The sequence below is a fragment of the Nipponia nippon genome, unplaced genomic scaffold (genome assembly GCF_047370975.1).
Source record: "Nipponia nippon isolate SJK-2023a ecotype South Korea unplaced genomic scaffold, ASM4737097v1 scaffold_1, whole genome shotgun sequence".
Lineage (NCBI taxonomy): Eukaryota > Metazoa > Chordata > Aves > Pelecaniformes > Threskiornithidae > Nipponia > Nipponia nippon.
In genome coordinates this window covers 24617848-24639673 of record NW_028262290.1, presented here as the reverse complement: position 1 = coordinate 24639673, position 21826 = coordinate 24617848, and the positions used below count along the sequence as shown (strand labels likewise).

The 21826-nt window shown below is 43.8% G+C and overlaps 1 protein-coding gene across 2 annotated transcripts in view; it reads right to left on the bottom strand.

The window, feature by feature from the left end:
- The window catches only part of NIPAL2 (NIPA like domain containing 2), a 54867-nt gene extending 34950 nt beyond the window's left edge, over positions 1-19917 (bottom strand). For both annotated transcript variants that reach the window (XM_087734929.1, XM_087734935.1), the window contains exons 1-2: positions 19531-19917; positions 1896-1964 (exon numbers count right to left, since the gene is read on the bottom strand). In XM_087734929.1, the coding sequence (XP_087591055.1) occupies positions 1896-1964; positions 19531-19908 (447 nt within the window). In that variant the 5' untranslated portion in view covers positions 19909-19917. The remainder of the gene's footprint in view (positions 1-1895; positions 1965-19530) is intronic.
- Positions 19918-21826: the final 1909 nt, after the last annotated feature.

Genomic DNA, 21826 nt, shown 5'->3' with positions numbered 1-21826 from the left:
GCATAAGGAAATCAAACTTCCCTGAGCCACAGACCAGCAATTCACAGTAACATCCAGGATTTTGCATGTTTCATTCTTATAAACAAACAAACAAACAAAAGCCCAAAAGAGAAATGGATATTAAATAATATTGTGAAATCAAGAATCCAAGTTTCTGCTGAAAACCAAATCGGACAAGTTCTTAACTGAATCCTGAGCTCTAGTTTCTCCCCATATTCTTGTAGGAATAACTCTTGAGGGCACAGTGTGATTGAGAAGATGTGCGATGAACACAGGAGGGTGAGCTCAGCTGCTTCCCTACAGCCTTCTTTCTCCAGATGTCTGCCTTCTTTGCATAGTAATGTGTGTGGATGGTATTTAGGTGGAGGCTGTTTATAATCCAGCTGAAATACATGGCAAATGATGGGCTGTTCCTCAGCTGTCAACCAGCTAGAGGGAAGAGAGGGAGGATAACTGACTGCATGGTGGGAAAGGGAGAGAAAACAAAAAAATTTGGCCTGTCCATTTAATATGAGTGTGACAATAAATGTTGAGATCTAGGGAAAGTCATTATTCATATTTATAAGATATTGTAACTAAGTGGAGAAAAACCTTTAGAGGATAAATAAAAATTTCAGTTGAAACTGTTTGTCAAATGGCAATGCAGAGCCATTGGATTTTCCTAAGCAGTATTTAAAAAGCTGGAAGATAGTTCAAATCCAGTAAATTATGTTAATGATTACAAGCCAATAGAAGTCTGTCTGCATGCCTCAGTACATCCCCTGGCAAAGCATCCTCTTTGGCACTCAGTGCCCTCAGCAGACAAAAGATATGAAGTCTGGACAACCTCATTATTATGGGCTAGACCGAATTTCCACTTCACCAAGAAGAGTTTTTCCATTGCAACAGAGCCTGTCCTAGTACTGACACTGTCAGCAGGTTGGAACCTCTCATATTGGAGAGGCAGCAGTCATCTCAACCTGCCTGCCATCTCTGGCTAAACAGATTTCTTTCTATGGGATTCTCCAACTAGAGATACTTAAAATAGAAGGGAATCATTGAAGAACCTTCCAGCATTATTAAAATGAGTTATTATGAATAGAAGATGTCATATTCCACAGCTTTCTGTTTCATCCTTTACAGAAAAAGCAAGAAGTAGCTTTATATGAGACATATACAACTCATAAAATACAAGCTAGCAAAAAAACTTTTTCTGGACATCTTACACAACAATGTCTTCTGAGTTTTAAAAACTTTTGTTAGAAGACCTAAAAATACCATGAAGTCTACAAGATACAGATTATAATGAATTATTTAACTTTCTACTGAGTATGTATTCTAATTATTAATACAGAAAGGATTTTATAAATCTCATCCTACAACCCTTTGCCATAGTTGTAAGGTCAGCACCTCCCATTGCTTTTATGATTTAGAATAATATTTACTCAGATTATTTCATCTTAATTGCCGAAGGAAAACTAAATTGGTCAAAGTTGTTTTGGGGCCCAATGTTTCAAAAAACTTTATGTCTCTATGCATTTAATTACATTAATCCCTCCATTAAGCAGCCTCTAAGACCTTGTGATCAATTCGATTTTAGATTTGGACACTCTGAGACAGGTTCACATGACATCCAGTGGGACCACAAGTGGGTCACAGCTGGCATTTCCTTATGACACATTACAAGGAGGAGGAGAAGTTATGAATTTTTATTCTGTTCCCATATGGGAATCACAGCACAGAACAGGTTGAGAGCTATCATACTGCCAACAACTACAGCAGGACACCATTTAAAGAGAGGGAATGTTTATTAAATGCAACAAAATTTGTATTTTGAACCTCATCATAAAACAAATTGTAACATAAATTACTTGCTAAATATAAACAACTCAGAATAAAGAGAAATAATTTTATACCTGTATATTCAAAGAGACACTAATCAGAAAATTTGAAGCAGCAGCAAGTAAAACTCCCAAGAGCTGAGTCTGCAAGATCACAAAACAAAGAAATACGAAAATACTTATTAGTTTAAGAAGAACATATAACAGTGGTTTTCTGATAGCACATTGTAACCCAATCAAACACAAATTATTGCACTTTTCAGTCACTTACTTCATGCTGCACTGAATAAACTGATTAAAAAAATATCTTTGCACAGTTGACTAGGGCTTAAGTAGTAAATGGCTGGGAACGGAAAGGGCATCTCGGTGCAGGAGGTGGTTTTGCTGTCCATCAGTAGAACACCTTCTTAAATCCCATGAAAGAAAGAGACTAGACAGGTCTCAGTTGAACACTATACACATGCATTCTTCGTTTCCAAAAAAAAGGACCTGTTTTATTACATAATCCAGAAGGAAAATCAACAGCAATTGAACTACTCATATTGGAACACAATTATCTTACGTGTTAACATATCCACTGTTTGACAGGGCAGCCAGGTACATAGGTCTCCTGACAGTTTCTTTAATATATTGTGATATTTCATCAAATTCTTTTCTAATCAGCCTGTCTAATTTTCAGTAAGATTTGCAAACTTTCTATGAAGCTGAGAAATTAAAAACATTCAAGCAGGATTCATTATTTTGGAAAGCGGCCATTTAAAGATGCCATTTCAGCATGCTCAGATAACAGGTACACAGTAGAGCTCCCTGTCTACTTTCAAAATGTTTTAACACTTTGTACATTGTCATAAGTGTATTCAAGATCCATTCAAGGTCACTGGTATAGTGCTGTGGGGAGCCCCATTAGCTTGTAAAGACAAACATGCTATCAGTGAGTTTTTAAAAACAAGGTCATGGTAACATAACCCAGCATAACTATTGCTTGCAAGCTGTAAAGCAGCACCCAACTCAGTGCTCACAGCTTCAGCTTTAATGACTCTTCTCCAAGAAGGTCCCTGGGTGCCTATGAACAGGCCGTGCCTACCAGCCACAGAGACTCTTGCCCCTCAACATTTCTAAAGAGGCAATATGTGGTCCAGCAAGCACTTGCAGATGACAATAGAGGGGGATTATTGTTGTGGCTAGATAATTCCCAGACTAGGAAAGAGCATCCCCGAAAGTGTGAAGAAAAAAAAGCCTTATTACAAAAGGATTATAATATTCCTATTTAAGAGATACAGCTGAATCCAACTCTCTCCAGCCCATGCATTTCTGTAGGGCCTTAGACTCAGAAGGAGATGCAGACAACAGAATTACTCTGGGTGAAACGCTTGGCTGACTGCCAGGTGTCACCAAGACATGACTGATGGGTACAAGGGGATGCAGAGAGGGGAATGCAGGAGGTGAGAGGGCTCCCTTTGCTCACACACCTTCCACACTAAGTAACACAGCACCAGTGCCACAGTCTGTGTGCAAGAAGCATCCAATGAGAAGCATTACTCAAGAGTTTTGCCCTTACCCTCTGGTGCCTGGACACTGGAGGTCCTTCCCATCTTGCACCCTCTCCCTCCCACCCCAGTATCCCCAGGTGGATGCTCCAGCAGCGTGTCCTGGACTCTCACACAGGGTGTATTTTCTGTGCTCTGGGAACACCCTCCACTGGGAACAGTGGGGAGTGTGTGACAAGACATCTCAGCACACCTCAGCACAGATTAGGCACTAACTGTTACAGGGGCACGAGCAGCCTTGCAGCCTCCTTACACACCAGAGAAATGCTGTCAAATGGCCTCCACCCAGCGCTCCGCAGGAGCAGAGGGGATGGGTTTTCCTTCCTGAGGCTTTGATGATGATGGTACTACATCTTGCACAAAGTTTGACCACTTCACAAGTGGATTATTGCATTCCCCTCATCATCCTGCACACACAGCAGCTTCAATAAAACAGCAGTTAAATCAAAATTGTTTTCTTGCTCCCAAAGGCTTGTTCTTTTTAAAATGACAATATGCTCCCTTGTGAGGGGGTGGAGAAGTGGCCTTGTCAGCCTCGTCATGAAGGGTTTAAGAAAAAGGAGAGAGCAGGGAATAGAAAACAGAAACTGCCACCTCATTTACCCCACCATTTTATTGTTTTCACATCAGTTATTGTAGCACATCCACATTACTCCCAGCAGAGAACCCAGTCTCTCTGCAGCTCTTTCCGTTTCAGCAGCCGATCCTGCCCTTATGGCTGCATCTCTGGATAACACCTTGCAGCTCCTCACTCCCAGCTTTCAGCAGCGGGTCACAGACACTGTGCAGGACTCGGGAGAAAACTAGCACCCCAGGGAGGAAACACGGCTGGTCTCAAGCCAGCCCAAAGAAGGGTCTCTGTCCAGCTCTGGAGTAAAACTTGCATGCAGCTGGTGGGTGGAGGATGAGGCTATGTGTTCCATCTGTCATCCAAAAAATTGTGCAAAATCAGATCCACGTGTGGGTACTGTTGATGACCTGAGTACCTGCTTCCAGAGACTGTGAATCAAATGCCCCTTTGATGGCTTTACACACTGCAGGGATAGGGACTCCAGCAGGAAGCCTTCCAATGCCCTGCATCACTGGTGTCCTCTCCAGAACTGGCTGCTTTCGTACGGTAGTGGTTGCTTCCTCAGGTACGTGTGAGCTTGGCTCAGATATCCCTGTGGGACGCACAAGATTTCTAACCTGATGACCACCCTATTTCTGAACAGGAACGATCTCCCAAAAGCAATGCTCTTTTTACAGGTTCCAGAAACTGCCAGGAACAGAAAGCAGCTCAAAAACTTGGGTCTTCTCAGTCTTCTCCTCATTTTCTGGGAAATACTAAGACATGTGTGACTGATGTCTCAGTACTTCCCTGTGAAATACCAAGATCAGTGTTTCCCTCAGCATTGCCACTGACATGTCACAGGGACACTGGCATCAGGGGCTCCCCACGGCAGCAGGGAAGGACCTGGTAGCCTGGGCCTATCCTCACCCAACCAGGAGGAGGGCAGCTGGGGGCACGAGGGCAGCCCCAGCCCCAGCCCCAGGCATCGGGCACCTCCCTGGAAATGGGGACAGGCCCAGGCTGGGCCGGTACATGGGCCCCTACGTGGGCCCAGCTCAGCAGGGCTGGTGGCTGGACACAGCAAGGCTGTGGGGAGCTGGAGATGGACCCTGCTGTGGTGTTGCTGGAGCAGGGACTGATGGCCCCAGGGGCCTGAAATGGGCCCTGGCAAACACGTGCAAAGCTATTGAGGTGACACTGTCTTGTGTCTAACTTGGGCAACTTCACGTGTCTGCAAATAAGCTACAGGAAAAACAGCGTGTGTTTTTCATAGTGGAAGTCTGGGCTCAAAACTTACTCTCATTGCTCAGGTCATTTTATCATAATGACCACGTGTTTTGCCTGAGCACTGCTGTTGGCATATATACTGCGCTGCCTGCTCCAGACTGATGTGTGGTAATGAGCTCTGGTTAATATGGTGATAGCACCATACTTCCAAACCCAGGGCTGGACAGAGCTCTGAAGATTAAAAGCAGCATATGATGCCCTTAGGAGGTCAAATATCAGGTGGATCTGTTCCGGGAGATGAGATGAAACTACAGTAACACCATGCAGCTATGGCATGGCAAAACGGTCTTGTACAGGTTCATACTCAGACATGCCAATATTAAAGAAAACAACAGGGAACAAAAATGCAGTAAAGAGGAAAATTTGATTGCAAACTTCACAAATCAGAGAGCATCTTAAATCACCAGGCACTATCTAATGCACAAGAGCTATCATGCACAGCAGTGCTCAAAGCAGGAGAGAAAAAATAGGATACCATATCTCAGGCTAGTAAAAGCATGCATGAATGAAAGATGACCTGCAACAGAAGATAGATCACCCTGTCAAACTAAAATGGTTGCTGTATTGCCCTGAAGGCCACCAGAACCATTCTGTTCCCATCTTCCCATGTAAAAGTCTTCATTATTTGTGTTGTGTCAGCAATTCAACATCCTTTAGACTAGGGGACTGGTGAAACAGTCAGTTTTAAAAGTAATAAACATGATATTCTCTGAACACAGAGTTTCCAGTTGTGATATCCAGTTGTGATATCATCCGCAGAACTGCAGGGCTTCCCACACACAAGTCTTGAGACAAACCTCCGTGAGGGAATACAGTTGCAGAGGCAACTTCAGAGCCATGCTTCTACTTCAGTCAACTAAGGACTTCTACAGGAAAAAGCCTTAAATGTTCAAAACTGTTGGCATAAAATGCAAGTCCCTTCCTCACCAAAACATCTGTCTGAAAGGCCACTTTGTCAGACCCTAGATTTCAAACTGTTAACACATTCTTCCAGTGCTTCCAAATGCATGAGGCTTGTCACAGAAATATCCTGCCCTTAAGTTTTCCAGAAAGTAAAAACACACCACAGAAACTTTATTTCCTTCACCTTAATATGGTTTGGAACAAGCCATGAAAGTCACTTGCTGGCTTTGCAGTACTTTCTAGACAGTCCCCAAGCACACAGACCATGGACTCAGGCTGTGGATTTGCCGACATTTTCCCTGGTGGCAGAGCTGGCTGGAGGAATGACTTCCCCTGGCCCCGCATTCCCTCACTGCCTCGTTTGCATTAAAACAACTATTTGTGAGACTGGCAAGGCACTGTTCCAGGTTTGAAATAACCCTCCCAAAATATACCCCATTAGCATTATGTTCTTTATAAGCCACCTGCCAATGTTTAACACTGAAGGCAGATTAAAATTCACAAGCTACAGCAAGGGTTTTGAAATGGTGACCCCACACAGGTTGCCAGTGGTGACAGTGGCCAAGGGGATGTGACTGCACAGGGGACTGCCAAGGGTGAAGAGTTTGAGAAGTGGAAAATTCATCTCGAGCAAGGCACCCTCAGCAGTCGCCTGGCATCTCCCGTCCAAGCTGCGTGAGGCTCTTGCACAAGCCCAGAGGTGGGGAAGGGAGGTTTGAAGGATCAGTCAGGAGCCGTCCATTTGCCAAGTGGAGTGGCAACATATTGCTATTCAAAATAAATGAGCGGCAGCGCGGCATATTGCTGCATACGGTCCTGCTTCGAACACTCATGCAGGAGTTGATGCTTATTTACCCTAACGCCTTTTCACATCATTCTGGAAGTGTTTTAAAAGGCATTTTACATCCAAGGTCTCTTTTTATTGTCAAAGTAAGGGGTTTATGGCAAATGAAAGCCAGGCTGAAATCTAAATCTTTGGCACTAATTCTAATAAATTTATCCCTTGCAGACTAAAATCTTCACTGGAGACTCGGTTATACAGGGAGATGCAATTTATCGATATTACATGTACGTTTTCCTAATGCACATTAAACAGCAGTTGCCATGCCTATGAAATGAAAACTTAGAAAGATTAACTTAATTTGCATTGACTAAAAGGTATATGGCCATTATTTATGGAAACTTGCTATGTCTGTAAATTGAACTGAGGAGCAGAAAAAAACCACTTCAAATGGATGTTGTTGGCTCACTCATCAAGGCTAGTCAAACTGTTCCTCCTATTTTTCTTTATTTCTGCATTTATTTGTGATCTAAAGGTGTTCCCAACAAATGTAATGACATATACTGCTTCAAAAACTACACATTTTTTCCAGCAATTGGGATTTTGTAAGATCTCAATGGATCTTATAAAAAAGGGGGGAGGGGGGGGAAATGCTTCCTAATCTTCCAATTCTGAGTTAACTCCAAAGCAAGGGCAATTCAGAGTCCTTAACAAAAACCATATTTTTCAAAGAGCCACCATGTGGAATTAGGAGAGGCTTATCATTCAGCTATTATTATTCACAGAGTTCTGGCTGTATTCAGTGCTTTACAGATGTATAAAGAAAACAAGGTCCTTGTTTCAGTGGTTTTCATAGTGCAATTCATATACTCATGTATGGGTTCAGGCCCATATGAAGTACTGAAGGAGACCTGAAATAAAAGTAAAAGGGCAATTACCAGTGTTGGAACATGTAATGAAAGTACATTTGATTTGTTCATTGTGACATAAAAGAAAAAGGACATTGTTCAATATACAAGAAGGAGAGAATCAAAACATTTGGCACCATTTTCGTTAGGAACAGAAGGAGAGAGGAGAAATTGGTAACTAAGTCAGGATAAATTTGAGTGGAGACAAGACAGTTTGTAGGTTTTACACAGGTCGCCAGGCTGGATTCCAGACCACAACAGATAAAGTTCCTGTCTCATGAATATTACAGTACCCTTGCCTTCACTAGGTTTTACCTTTCATTACCTCACAAATTTAAAATACGTATCTTTTTTCCAGAAAAGAGACAAACTATAAAGGCTGGAAGGAGAGCCTGGTAAGTTATCAAAAGGTGTGGGAACTTGAGAGGATAAAGCAACTACAGAAGTGGGACCCTTCTATTCATCTCCATGCTTTAATCATTTTCATGAGATCTTATTTATATTCATCAGTCTGATTACTTTAATTAATGTCCATAACGGGTAATAAACTGAGACGAAGAATATGAATTGTGAAATATACTAAAGTGACTTTTGATATGCTCACTAAGGTTATATACAAACATATCCATCCACTATAATGTTAACAAGCATTATGAGTAGTAAGTTTTTTTTCCTTTTTGAAGAGTTACAACCAAACCTCCCAACTCCTAAATTTCAATTTCTTATTCTCAGGAAACAAATCTCAAAACTAGAAATAAATGGGAGAATGGGGAAGGGGCAGAATGGATTTTTACACTGTTCCTCAGGTGAATAGCCTGGGACACTTTGCTGCATAATCAAAGACCATTCCATGGTTTTTATACTGCCTGTTAAATTGCAAATAAAAACCTCTTCGATGACTGTATAACAGAGGCTTTAAAAATTTCAATCATAGTTGATAACATCTTAATAGAAAGATTTTCTCAAGGACCATCACATAACATCTCCATGGCAACTGCAGAAATTACATACCAGGAAAAGCAAGAACAGGATTATAAACTTTTGCCAGTTTCCAGGTCCCTCAGGAGAAACAAGGAGGCAAGCCAGCATTGCCTGACCAGCTTCTCCCACAAAATGGCCAGCTGGCTCGGGGATACTCCTCTATTGCTGCCCAGGAGCAGGCTTTCTGGGTATTGCTCTTTGACCCTGTCTAGTTCCTAGTGTACAAGGTAGAGATTCAAGCCAGACCACTCAAAACTTAGGTACATTAATTCCCTGATGCTACTGCCTGGCTCACATTGAGAGGCTGTGCTGCTCCTCTCCCTGCTTCATGTGGCTCCCTGGACCCCTAAATCGAGAGCTGATGAGGAGACACAAGGCTCCTGGGGAGCTGGAGTGTACCAGTTCATCCCTGCAAGATGGAGCTAGCTCTGCCTGTGCTCAGACAGGCAAGCTCAAAGGGGAGCTATGTGAACAACAGAGTAAATAGCACTGTTAAGTGTTACATGAGGTTGCAGGACAAGGCACAGAGAGCACTGCTGAAGAGATGTCTCGCTCTGCATGTACACACAAACATGCCTCCAAACCAAGCATACCTAGCTCGTTCCCTCTTGTTATTGTAGTACAAGTCTTGCTGAAGTACCAATGAGCTATTTCTAATTCCACTGAAATCAGATACACAAAACCCTGACAGCAATGTAGCCAGCTTAATACATTATTTACCAAATCCTAAAAAGAACTTTTATATAAAAATCTCCCATTACCAGCTGAGAGGAGCAGGGGAATGACATGCCTTTTCCAGCATGCACCTCTCCAGCGTCACTTTCCAACAAAGACAGGCTTGTCTCCTATCCTGTCTCAATTAATCCTCTGTTAGCTATAACTAACCCTTCCTTTGATGTGCACAGAAAAAGCTTCTCCACATCACAACCCAAGTGAACATGCTCCATTGTTGAAGCCCCAGTGTCACACATGCAGGCCAGGGGTAAACGTAGGCTGGAAATGAGGACACTTCCAAGCCAGTGGCGTTTCAGAACAGTTTCTAACAGGAGTAACAACAAGGGAGGGGAAAAAGAAAAGACCTGACTGCATTTAGAATGAAGTTTGATCTATCTGTTAAAAGAATTACTTGATTTTATGGTAGGGGAATGGGCAGCCCTAAAACCCTTCCAGTCTGCTGTTCCTATGGAGGAGGGGTGCTGTACATTAGCTCCTTGTTTTCCTTCCTGCACCTCACGCACTTGGCTCTCCTAGTTTCATTTCCACAGAGAGTGTTAATCATTTACAGATAGTTCCCAATGCAAAAAAAATGACTGGACTCCAGAAGGCAGAACCTTCTGGTTAGCAACATTATTCATTTAAACATAAACAACTGCTAGATTATCAATGATGGTTTAAAAACAGGAGGTCTTGCACTCTCTAAAATATTCATGTGTATGTATATGAGTGCATACACACACAAACACACAACTGGATGCGTTTAATTTGCAGATGCTTCTGGTCAAAATTTTAAGATGCAAATCTGGGGATAACAAATAAATTATTTAAAGAAATGATCTCATATGCAAATTTCTTGCAGGGGCCTGAGATATAGGCAATGGGCTCATGTTTTCCCAGCTGTCTCTCTGTGACACATTGCAGTTGTGCATTTTGATCTTTTACTACAAAAGTATTTAAAGTTTAAAGTATTGGTTACCATTTTCTAGTTCATAGTGGGCGTTGACATAAGGAGTAGGTGTCTAGTTCACAAGAATCCAAAACATTTACTACATAGTTGCCTTTTGTTGCAGAAAACAGAAATCAGTTTAGCTGGACGATCCCTTCTAGGTACCTTTGTCACCTTTTTATATTCTTTGTTGCACTTAAAGAGAAAACAAAAAGTGGTGAGTTTTTTCCCCAGTTTTGAGTACTGTTGATCTTTCAGCAACTGTACCTTATGTGGATTCTCCCATACAGAACTTGATGTCTTATTTTCCAGTATTTTAGTGTTAGTATAGGATATAATAATTAGCAAGTTTCTTCCTGACATGGATTACTATAAAGATGAGGCCATGAAGACAAATTCTGTCTACTTGCAGGAATTAAAAAAATGAAGGAGAACTGAGCACCCTTTTTCTGAGTCAGATACTATCATCTGTATGCTTTTGTAAACCACTCATTGCTTTTTAGTTTGTCCTAGTAGCCTCTGACCTGTAGTTTTTGCGGTTTAACTCCAGCCAGCAGCTCAGCCCCACGCATCTGCTCGCTCACTCCTCCCCAGAAACATGGGGGAGAGAATCAGAGGGGTAAAAGTGAGAAAACTCGTGAGTCAAGATAAAGACACTTTAACAGGTAAAGCAAAAGCCGTGCTCACAAACAAAGCAAACCAAGGAATTCATTCACTACCTCCCATCAGCAGGCAGGTGTTCAGACATTACCAGGAAAGCAGGGCTCCATCACGCGTAACGGTTACTTGGGAAGACAAACGCCATAACTCTGAATCCCCCTTCCTCCTTCTTCCACCAGCTTTTATTGCTGAGCAGGTCATATGCTATGGGATATCCTTTTGGTCAGCTGGGCTCAGCTGTCCTAGCTGTGTCCCCTCCCAACTTCTTGTGCACCCCCAGCCTACTCGCTGGTGGGGTGGGGTGAGAAGCAGAAAACACCCTAACACTGTGCAAGCATTGTTCAGCAATAACTAAAGCATCCTCATGTTATCTACACTGTTTTCATCACAAATCCAAAGCATAGCACCATACCAGCTACTATGAAGAAAATTAACTCCAGCCAAAACCAGTACAATAGTCAAGAGATGGAGCTAGAGTCTTGATCAGATGAAAGCTGCTATTATTTGATTGACTGAAGCTTCTGCAGACACTACAAGCTTTGCTCTCCATCATCTTGACATGATGACTGAGTCATTACTGCATGATAACACAGATACTGAATGATAATGTTCATGGTGCTTTAGTCACTGCAGGGAGCAAAAGATTGTCACTGAAAGAGACAGAAACAAAGCGAAGAGATTAATGTCATTAGAAGTCAATAAATACAAGAACCTTGTGACAATTCCAAAGCAGAAAAAAAAACCCAACCAAACCCAAAACCCCCACAAAAATGGAAAAGAAACATTAAGAAATAGTAGGTTAGAGACATAAAATAAAGTAAATGAAGTCACGATCCATTTACTCCCAAGCTGGAGCTCCAAGAAATTAAAGTAGGTTTTAATTGGGAGTTAACTATCTGGGTACGAGTCTGTTAAAAAAAAACATATTTTGGTTGTTTTTCACAGGAACCTCTTTCCAGTGGGGTTATCCTTGGCTGTTGAAGTAAAAGGCTTCAAGTACAATCCATATCAGCTGGCAAAATGACTTTGTTTTGAGCAGGATGACAGTTAAGTCATTGGACATGTTAACTAAGACATTGGACACGTTAACTAAGACTCTGGTGGAGATTTTAGCTCCCATGAAGCTGATTTGGTTCTAGGGGATTAAATATCAGCAAAAGCTAGGCTTGTCCACAAAAGATGTACTTCTATGCTACTAATTCACCTCAGCCAGCATGAAGAAGCCATGTCCAAGGAGCCAGCATTTGCTTTGCTGTGAGTCATTGCTTCCACACATGCAGGAGTTTCCTCCAAAGCTTGCACTCACCATGGTCCAGACCTTGCATTCACCATAGGCCTCTGCATTACAGGGTTGTTTCTGCAGAACACAGCAGGATACGAAGGGGAATATAGCCAGAGAGTCACTGTGTGCCTCATCCAAGAGTTAAACTCCAATGATCCTGTGATTTCTCTCTATCACGGTTCCATAATCTTTCTTCATTTCCCCATTATGGGCTAAACAGTTCATATCACCAAACAAGGCCAAAGCTTCTAGCCTAGGTGACGTAAATCAACCATGGACATCATGGAGAAGAAAGCGGTTATACTGGTATAACCTCAATTTAAGCAGTACACATCTGTCTGATTTGACATTGACTATTTACTTCTGAGCATACTCTGCAAATATAACTGCCACATTTCCTAAGATCTCTGCTCCAGGCCTGGCGTTGATTCGCACACCAACTGGCTGTCTTTTGAAGCTGCTGGCAGTATGTTTCAAAGTCCAGATTAGTCACAGAATGGAAAGCATATCTCCCAACTGTTCACATTAACAAATGCCATTCTTCTGGGACAATCTGTGGTGACATTATAAACATGAGCGTAACAGTTTATACATGTCACCAAAACTCCAAATGGAATAATCACAGCCTCCAGTTACCAGGTTAGCCAAAGGTCCTCACCTCCCTTATGACTGAAGTGCACGGTTTGCTGTTTGCTCATCTATCTAAAGCCTTGGGTTTTAAGTTTGGTCAAATTTCTACTTGAGTCATTTGGATCCTTTTGATTCCTACAAACAGGAGTTAATCAGATCCAGCAGACTGTTGGAGACATGCAAGGATAAGATTCAGACATTTTGGTTTTTTCGATGCCCAAAGCAGACTTCAAGAGCATAGGAAGACAAAGATCATACTTCAGCTTCAAAGAGCAATAAAGTCTTCTTTGGGTCACAAAATCATAAGGGACCACAGTGTCATAGGTGATATTTTATGAGAAGGGCAACTTATATTTAAAAAATTATATCAATGAGTATTTTCCTGTTGATTTAGCCAGAAAAACTGCCTCATCAAGGAGTCAAATGAGTGCTAGGGCAAATGAAGCAGTAGAAGCACAGATTCAAGATGGGAGCAACACCACGTCTTTGGGTGGCAGTGATGTCCTAGATCCACACAGCAACCTCATGAAATCTCAGTAGCAGACAGGTGTTTGCCTGAGCAGCCAGACCTTCACCCTACATCACCTTGCAACTCCCAGGCAAGGCTGTGAGACACCAAAATCAACATGGCCAATTTAACTTAAAGTTTATTATTTGCAGAGTAGTCTAGAAGTTGGGGGCAGGGAGGCCAAAGCGCTGCACTGAGCCAGACACCTCCAAAGCAAGGTAGGGATTCAGATTCGTCCCATGCCTAGTATTTCCTACTCAGTGCTGACTAAGGGAAGAGGAGAACTCACCCTACTCTGCTGGCTTCAGACTAAATCTGATTCTGCTGCTCTGGATCACTGTGCTGAAGAGCAGTGCCTATGTTTTAAGCCCTGCAGTCAGTGGCTGAGCTGGATATCAGAGTCTGCACTATGCCCCCAATCTTTCTGTAGAATACCATTTTGAAGCAGTCCAAAGCAAACTAATTTCTGCACTAGGTAGGATATGTATAACTTGTGACTCAAGTTTCCTTGCATTTGTCTTCTGCACCCCACTTTCTGGCAAGTGACAAGAATTGTAATGTTCCTTATTGCCTAGAAATTTCCAAATTAACATTCTCAAACCTCTTAAAGCAGATTAGCATAATTACGAAGCTCCTGAAAAAAAAGAAATCAAATGCACATGTTCTTTAATGTCCTCAGAAAAAACTGAAAACTCATTTTACCATAGCAGCTGTTGGGAGGGGAAGCATTGAAAACAGTCTGAGATTTGGGAAAAATAGCCCAGTGAGAATCAGGGAACAGGCACTTGGCAGAGCTATAGCTGGTGCACAGCATGGCCCCAGCCCTGCAAGGGCAGTTGTTTCCAATGTCCTGGCTGAAACATCCAGGAGGAGCCACCAAGACTGCTTCTGTCAAAATGAACTGAGCCTAAATAAAAGATCTTTGCTCACCAGCTTCTATTGGCTGTCAGGCTAGGAAGCACTCATTCAAGTAGCTCTGTCAGCAATGCTGAAGAGATGAAAGTGTCCAGAACAGATGGAGGATGAGCTCTCCCATCAATAGCATTTGCTTTGGGTCTGTGTGCCCCAAGCTCAAAATGTGGAGCTGAGTTGGTTTGCTGTATCTGCTGCCCAGCACCATGCTGGGCTTTGGGGGGAAACCGTCACAGGCACCTGACTCCTTCCAGCCTTGGTAGGAGAAACCCAGGCAGACTGATAGAGACCTGCCAATTACACAGCACTGGGAAATTAGGCTGTTCTGGGACTGAGAGCAGTGCCTGGTGGAAACCAGATAAGCAGGTCACTCCTCAGGCTGGCTCAGAAAGCTGCATGCTACCTCCAGTCTTTGGGCTACTTTCCCACCCAGAGCATCTGTTCCAGACCTGCTGCCCCATCCCCTGCCTCCTCTATAATCAGAGGTATAAACAGCTCCATGGCTTACTCCCACTCTGCTTGCAGTGACTGAAGGAAAAAAGCTACATTTCCCTAAGGAATTTGAGTCGTGATGATACAAACATGCTTACGGTACTGTGCAAGGGGATAGACAAGGGGTAAGGGTCTCCTGTGCTTATATCCCTTACCTTTGAGTAATGAATAAGTTCCCATGCAGCAGCTGATCTTTCCTTAACCTGCCAGCTGCAGCTTATATAAGCTGTGTGCTCATTTCACACCAGACATGTTGTGATCTTTACATCTGCAGGGACAGTTGAGGTTTGGCAAGGCTGAATGGATGTATGAGGTTGCAAAAAAGATACAGGTGATAATTTCTAACCAGTGCTCTATTTTGCTTTCTCATGACAGCTTCTCACTCACACTAAAACTAATCAGAGCACAACCCCCAGCAGATCAGACCCACAGCTCTGGCAAAGCCTGAAAGCTTGGGTGCAAAGCTGGCCCAGCTGACAGTCCTGCATTTATGACCTAAAGCCACACATCCTTTTCTAGCAGAGCTTAATTAAATGGGGACTAAGCCATGGAAATGCTGCTGGATTCCCAACAGCAGAACGACACCAGAAGAGCACGCATCGGCACTGGCAGCAACGGTTTGCAATGCTTCTTCATTATAAGCTTTGAGTTTTGGATTCCCTATGACTGATTCAGAAAAGGTGTATTTGAAAAGCTGAACAAAATCCTCTTCCTAACTTTTGATTTATAAGGGCTGAAAATAACACACATTTCCCACCGAAGAAAACAGTATGCATTTTCTCCCATACACATTCCTCCATAAGATAAAGGAAACTGAAACTGTGTGAACTCTGAAATCTGACAGGTAAAGAACAGCACAATGAAACGGAGTCAGTGTTTTGATACCCTTATTTGCTTTCAGTGAACAGTTTTAGAATAAGGAGCTGGGTGGAAGAAGAAAAACTTTCACCATAGTTTCACAGATAAGTACACCAGCAGAGAGCTGGGTGAGGACATGTTTGTCTCTACTCTCCCCATGCCCAGGGACTGGTTTACCGCTTAACCTGAAACAGTCAACATCTGCAGTCCATCAGGGAGCAGACTGCAGCATGCGGTACCCTACAGAGACTGAGAAAATGGCATTAAAAAACCCCTACAAAACACTTGAAGTGGAAAAAACCAGGAGTGTTTGCCTTCACCTTTAATAGCCTGATAATATCTGCTGGTTGCTTCTTGCAGAGGAAAGCTGCCCTGGTTGAAACCCATGTGCGCTGTGGCCGTGCTGCCCTTTTGGCTCCCACCCGCACTCCCATGGACACCTTGACTAGCTCTAGAGCTTTCCCTGGTTGAAAACCATGGTTGGAAATTTCATTGTTGAAGTGCTTAAAGTGTCCTGGTGAATGTTTGTAGGATGTGCCATGACAACTCTTTTCTCTGGTGGCAGCGCCAGCTGAAAAGGTGTTTCCTCAGCCAAGGGAAATGGAGAAATAACCTTTCTCTCCACGGTGGCAGCTCCCTGCCCTCCTGCACTGGGTCTCTCACAGCACAGGGGCAGCAGCCCCCACGGCAGCAGAAGTACCAGCAGGGACTGTGCTGCCACTGGAAGAAACCAGGACCAAACCATGCCCTCACCTTGCTGAGGCTCAATGGCACTAGACGTCAAGCCCTTAGCAAGGCGGGGTGAGTTGAAGCACTGAAGACTTTCTCCTTGAACAGAACAAGCTAAAAACCTTAATTGTGGCACTTCACACGAAATCTAGATTTCATGTATATGATAGAAGACAGCACAGAAAGACCTCACAACAATGTGTTTAATCCGTGGGATTTCTCCTCGCACCTGATAGCGGCCACCACCGCCTGCTGATTAGAGCACACAAAGGATCAGGTTTCCTGGCTGCACATACTCGCCACCTGCACGTATGGCCTGTGACAGGCTGTGATATATTGTCATGGGACAAGAGGCCACGGATCCATCTAAAGGAGCTGTCAACATTTTAAACCTCAAATGTAGAGCTGAAATGATTTATTACCACAAGCAACGAAATAAAACGAGGTGAGTGTCTGGGCAGCCAGTAATAACTCCAAGTTTTTAAGAGACAGGCAAAGGAGGAAAAAGAAGCAGAAGTGAAATGAATTTCCATCTCTCGAACAACTACACACAATGAGTACACACAACAGCCGTGTGAACTACTGAGTTATGGAAGAAGTATTACATCCGAGCTTTCACTGACTATTGCCACCCAGCTCTTTTCTCCTTCTCTGATACAAAGTCAAACCAAGATCAATATTGTAGTTAGTAATCTCAACTGATCTTGCAAAATGTTTTTGTCCGTAAACAACACTATTGGAAATAAATAAACAACCTTTGAGAAGTGCTGAGGGAAATAAAAAAGGATTAAACTGAAGCAATTACATACATTTTCTATTAAGCAGACCAAATCTACATGTGGTGGCTTCTTATGTTCATTACTCCAGCAGACCCAAAAATATTACAATAATATTAGTTTGTCAGGAAATACTTCAGGTAACTAAGTACATATTTAATCAGATTTTACAGCATCATTAAACACGCCCATGCGCCATGACAAACATTGCAGGGCTGAGACAGGGAAGGCTGTGGGAGCGCAGGATCCTGTGTTGCAGTTTTCAGAGGTGCAGTTCCTCAAGCAGCATCAACCAAGCTACATCCACACTGATGCCAAGGAGATGTCCTACCTGCACCCTTTTTTCCCACAACCTCGCATTCCCACTGCTACCCTCATGCTGACAGCTAGCACCAATTAGCCTGATCAGGGACCTGGCAGGAGAATAACCCCAATTGAAAAAAAAAAAAAAAAAAAAGAAATGTAATGCCAGCAAAAGGACGCATTGTACTACATAGCCACATGGACATAGGCACTTTAGCTTCTTCTTCCAGGGCGCTGCGTGTTTACAGACATTGTTTAAGGCTTACTCTAGTGCCACGGATTTCCCTAATGCACGTGTCAGATCTGCTGATCCCACGTGAATGTCTCTGATGCCCACGTGGCACTAGCCAGCTGTGACTGGAAGCCATGCTGAGCCCCTCATGTCTAGGGGCTCTTGAAAAGGGATCTCACTCTTTCACCTCCTGGTGGTTTGTGGGGCTGAAGGGGCTGAAAAATATCCCCATGCCGCAAAAGCAATTCACCTCAGCTTTCCTGGGATGTTTCCAGGCAGATGAGAGCTGGTGCAGTTATGGTCTCTTGTAGAGGCAGAAAACAAAGAGCTCCTCTTCAAACCAAACCGAGAGAATGAAATGGCCTCAAGAAAAGGGGAAGGGAAAGAGCCCCTATGTGAAGACCTGAAACTGGGCTGATCCACTGAATCACAGCCAGGATAGGTGGGAATGGAGGGAGGAAATGGTTTCTGGTATTTCCAAAAGTGTAAAATTTGAAAATGGAGGTGCACAGAAGAATTTAACTCTTGGGAAAATGAAGGCTGGCAGCAACACATGACCCATAGTTACCCATTACCTGCTCCAAAGCCTCAACTCTACAAGTAAATGGAAGAACAGAAAACCAGTCTTGCCTGCTGATACCCAAGTAACACTAAAAAATGATTCAGGTCTTCCCAGAAAACTACCAGGCTTAAAACACAGCAAACCTCACACAACCACCCGATGAAGTACGTGAGCAGGGCTGGGATTTTTTGCAAGCAAACCGATAACCTCACTGTGATGTGTAGGTGGGTGTCCCCATGCCAGGGGAGTTCCCTATTGCTGCCTTGCTCTGGCAGCTCTGCAAGCACTCCCAGCCCCAGGGCCCTAACTGCCAAACCCACAGTAACCCTTGGCTCCACACTCTTGTCTCCCATAAAAGATCCCAGTTCTGGTCCTGGGAAGCACCACAACCAGCCATCAGCCCGGAGTCCTGCTGCTCCGGGGACCCAAGCACAGGAATTTACAGTTTTCCTTCCATCTGAGAACACGGGGCTGAGAAATGCCTCCTGCCATCTGGATATCAACCCAGTAGCAAATGCAGAACCCAGAGGGGAAAGTTTTTGGGACCTCCCCTGGGTTATGACCCGCTACTGGGCTGCTTGCAGAGAAAGGACAGCAGTTAGTTGCAAGCCATTTTATGCACAATTTATACCAATACTTTGCATCATAAAAACCTGCTTTGCTTCTTATGCAGTGAAAAACAAGAATGTTGAGTATCCTCCAATGCCTCCTAGTTTGTGAAGCAAAAAGCAGGGAAAAGGTAAAGGGTTTAATCAACCTCCAATTAATTTTTATTGTTAGCAGATGCTACAACTTGCTAGTTCTCAAGGGCCACTTCAGTCTCTCTTTTGCTTGACCAAATACATTGTCAGCACTGACAGTGACAGAGCCACCAATGACAAAAAGCAGCGATGCTCTAGCACAGAACAGCACAGCTCTCTGCCTACTCGGAAAGGTTCCTACTCAGAAAGGACTGCTTGGAGGGGGAAGCCAGGGCAGCACGGGCTGAACAACGGGGTGAAGAGGGAGCAGGTGTCAGCAGCAAATGGGTGCTGGAAGGAGGCTCTTTGCAGGACAGTGGGGACAGGCTGAAATGATTACCCTGCTCTCCCCAAGCCCACTCATTTCTGGGCCCCAGCATGGTGCTGCACAGCAGGCACTTACCTTGTGTGTGCTGTACCAGGGGCCGGAGAGGGGCCCGCTCCCGGTGGCTGGCCCCCCAAAGGATGTGTTCCAGGATGCCCACTCCAAAACAGGGAGGATGCCCATGTGCCTGCCCTCAGGCCCCAGCCACTGGCCATGCCATACACTGTCACACCAGTGGGGACGGGTGGCTGTGAGGAGAGGTGAGCAGGACCAGAACGTGGCACTCGCTTCCTGGTGTGGGAGAGGCTGCTCCTGTGGGTCGCCTGGCACCCAGTGTGTGCGGCCGAGGGCTGCGGCTGCCGGTGGGCACCGGGAGACCCTCAGCTGGGGAGTATTTGTAGCGCAGGAGAGGAAGGGGAGCTTTACAGAAGGTTTTGCTGCTCCTTCCCAGGGCATTCAGGTGCCTTTTTTTTTTCTCTCTCTGACTTCCCCAATGCCCCACCCTGCTCTGAAAAGGCAGCCTGGGAATTTAACTCCTTCAAATCAGTGCCTAAATCTAATGGTCAATTATTAATTCCTCACTGCTAGATTGCAAGAGTTGGTAGTTGTTGTTCCCATATGCTATAGTCACTTGCATAAATTCTTACTTCTGTCATGTGTTCTTCTCTTCTAAGTATTTCCTGAATAGTTTCTTCACACAGATTTCAGGCAATGAGTTTGTTCCCAGGCTGTGGCTTTATCCATTCTTTCTGTTAGTTTTGATTTGATCACTTAAGCTCTCCTGGGGAAAACAACAACTAAAAAAGCTACTTAAAAGGGAAATTAGGAGCTAGCAAGGTAGGAGCTTGGGAGAATTACATGGGAGACAGAAATAGGCTTCTAGAGAAGCACAGAAAGGAAGAATTAAGCCACTGCATCTTCAGGCTATGGACAAAACAGCTGCTTGCAATCCAGAGAGCTCATACTGTACCTATGAAGTATTGGGTCGTATTAATTTATCCCGTTGGTCAGCTGGACTTGAAAATGTCCAAAGTCCTGACAACGAGTGTAGTAGACAAGGGTCAGCAGTCAGTTATTCTACCACGTGCTACAGCAGAGTTTTCTGCTACTCTTAGGAAGAAGTGGGATTGATAGCTTAGTTCCAGTGGGACTGGTGGTCCTACCATCAGCAAGATGCATCAAGAGAGAAGAGAACAAGTCAGCATGCAGGAGAGCAGGCTGGGGACTGAGCTTCCAGCAGGCAAGGAGATATGATACCTGATAGAAATGAGCAGCAGGAAAGTTGACTGCAGAGAGACAAATGAGGATACAGCCCCTCAGTATGATTAATTTGTTCTAAAATGGAAGGAACATGCAATTACAGGAAAGAAACTGAAGTTAAATTAATATTCTCCTACTTGACTACATAACCAATGTCTGCATTAGCCACAAGGATGTTATTTGAATCCAGCCAGAAGGTGATATAGGAAAGGCAGAAGTGGCAAGGTTCAGTGCTTCAGTTAGATGATGATGTAACACCCCAAAACACAAAACCTTGCCTTATAACAAGAAATGTTTTGTTCATGTGTGTGGTGTAACTTGAAATACCAGTTTCTGTGATCGCAGCTCCAGTGAGTCCTCTGTAAATACTGGAGCTAGCTGCAGCCATGTATACATAGGTACACTGGGAAAAATAGCTCCAATATTTCACGGCTATGTAAATTGCTGCAGACTATTTTTAGTGTTGCATAATTATTCTCTGGAGTCTAAGCTTGCATTTGAAAAAAAGTTTCTAGGCAATTTTGGTTATGGTTGCAAAAAAAACCCCTTTAAAGTGGAACTGGAGCGTAAACTGCTGCAGTGATATTTGCCCGGTCTAGAGAGAGTTGAAACAATAGCTCAGAGGGAAGTGTGAATGGACCCGTTTCTCTGACTGGAGCGCTAAACTGGAAGTCTGCTGACAATTTAAGTGTCAACATCAGCTACTTCAAGGCGGATCATTTTAGCAGAATCACCAGGCTAATGTTCTTATTTGTCATCCACAATTTGCACTTGTTGGATAGCAGATCCTGGGGCGAAGAGGAAAAGCAGCAACTGGTTGTCAAAGGTTGCCGGGCTGAGGAAAGTTCTCCTGTTCCTCTGCCTCCTTCACCCACAATCACGTCTGCCCCAGCTCAAAATGGGGAGCAAAGAGGTCAATGCTTCCCCAGGCTGGGGTAGTTGTCTTTGGTAGCCAAAAGCCACAGTGGTCCCCACCAGCTTGCTAGTGACCTCTGCAGTATGGTTCTCCATTGCCAAAAATGCACAAACTGGTAAGAGATTGAAAAGGAGTGTAAGGGGAGTGGGAGGAGAGGAGCAGTCTGAAAATATCTCTTGAGGACAGTTCTTGTTGTTT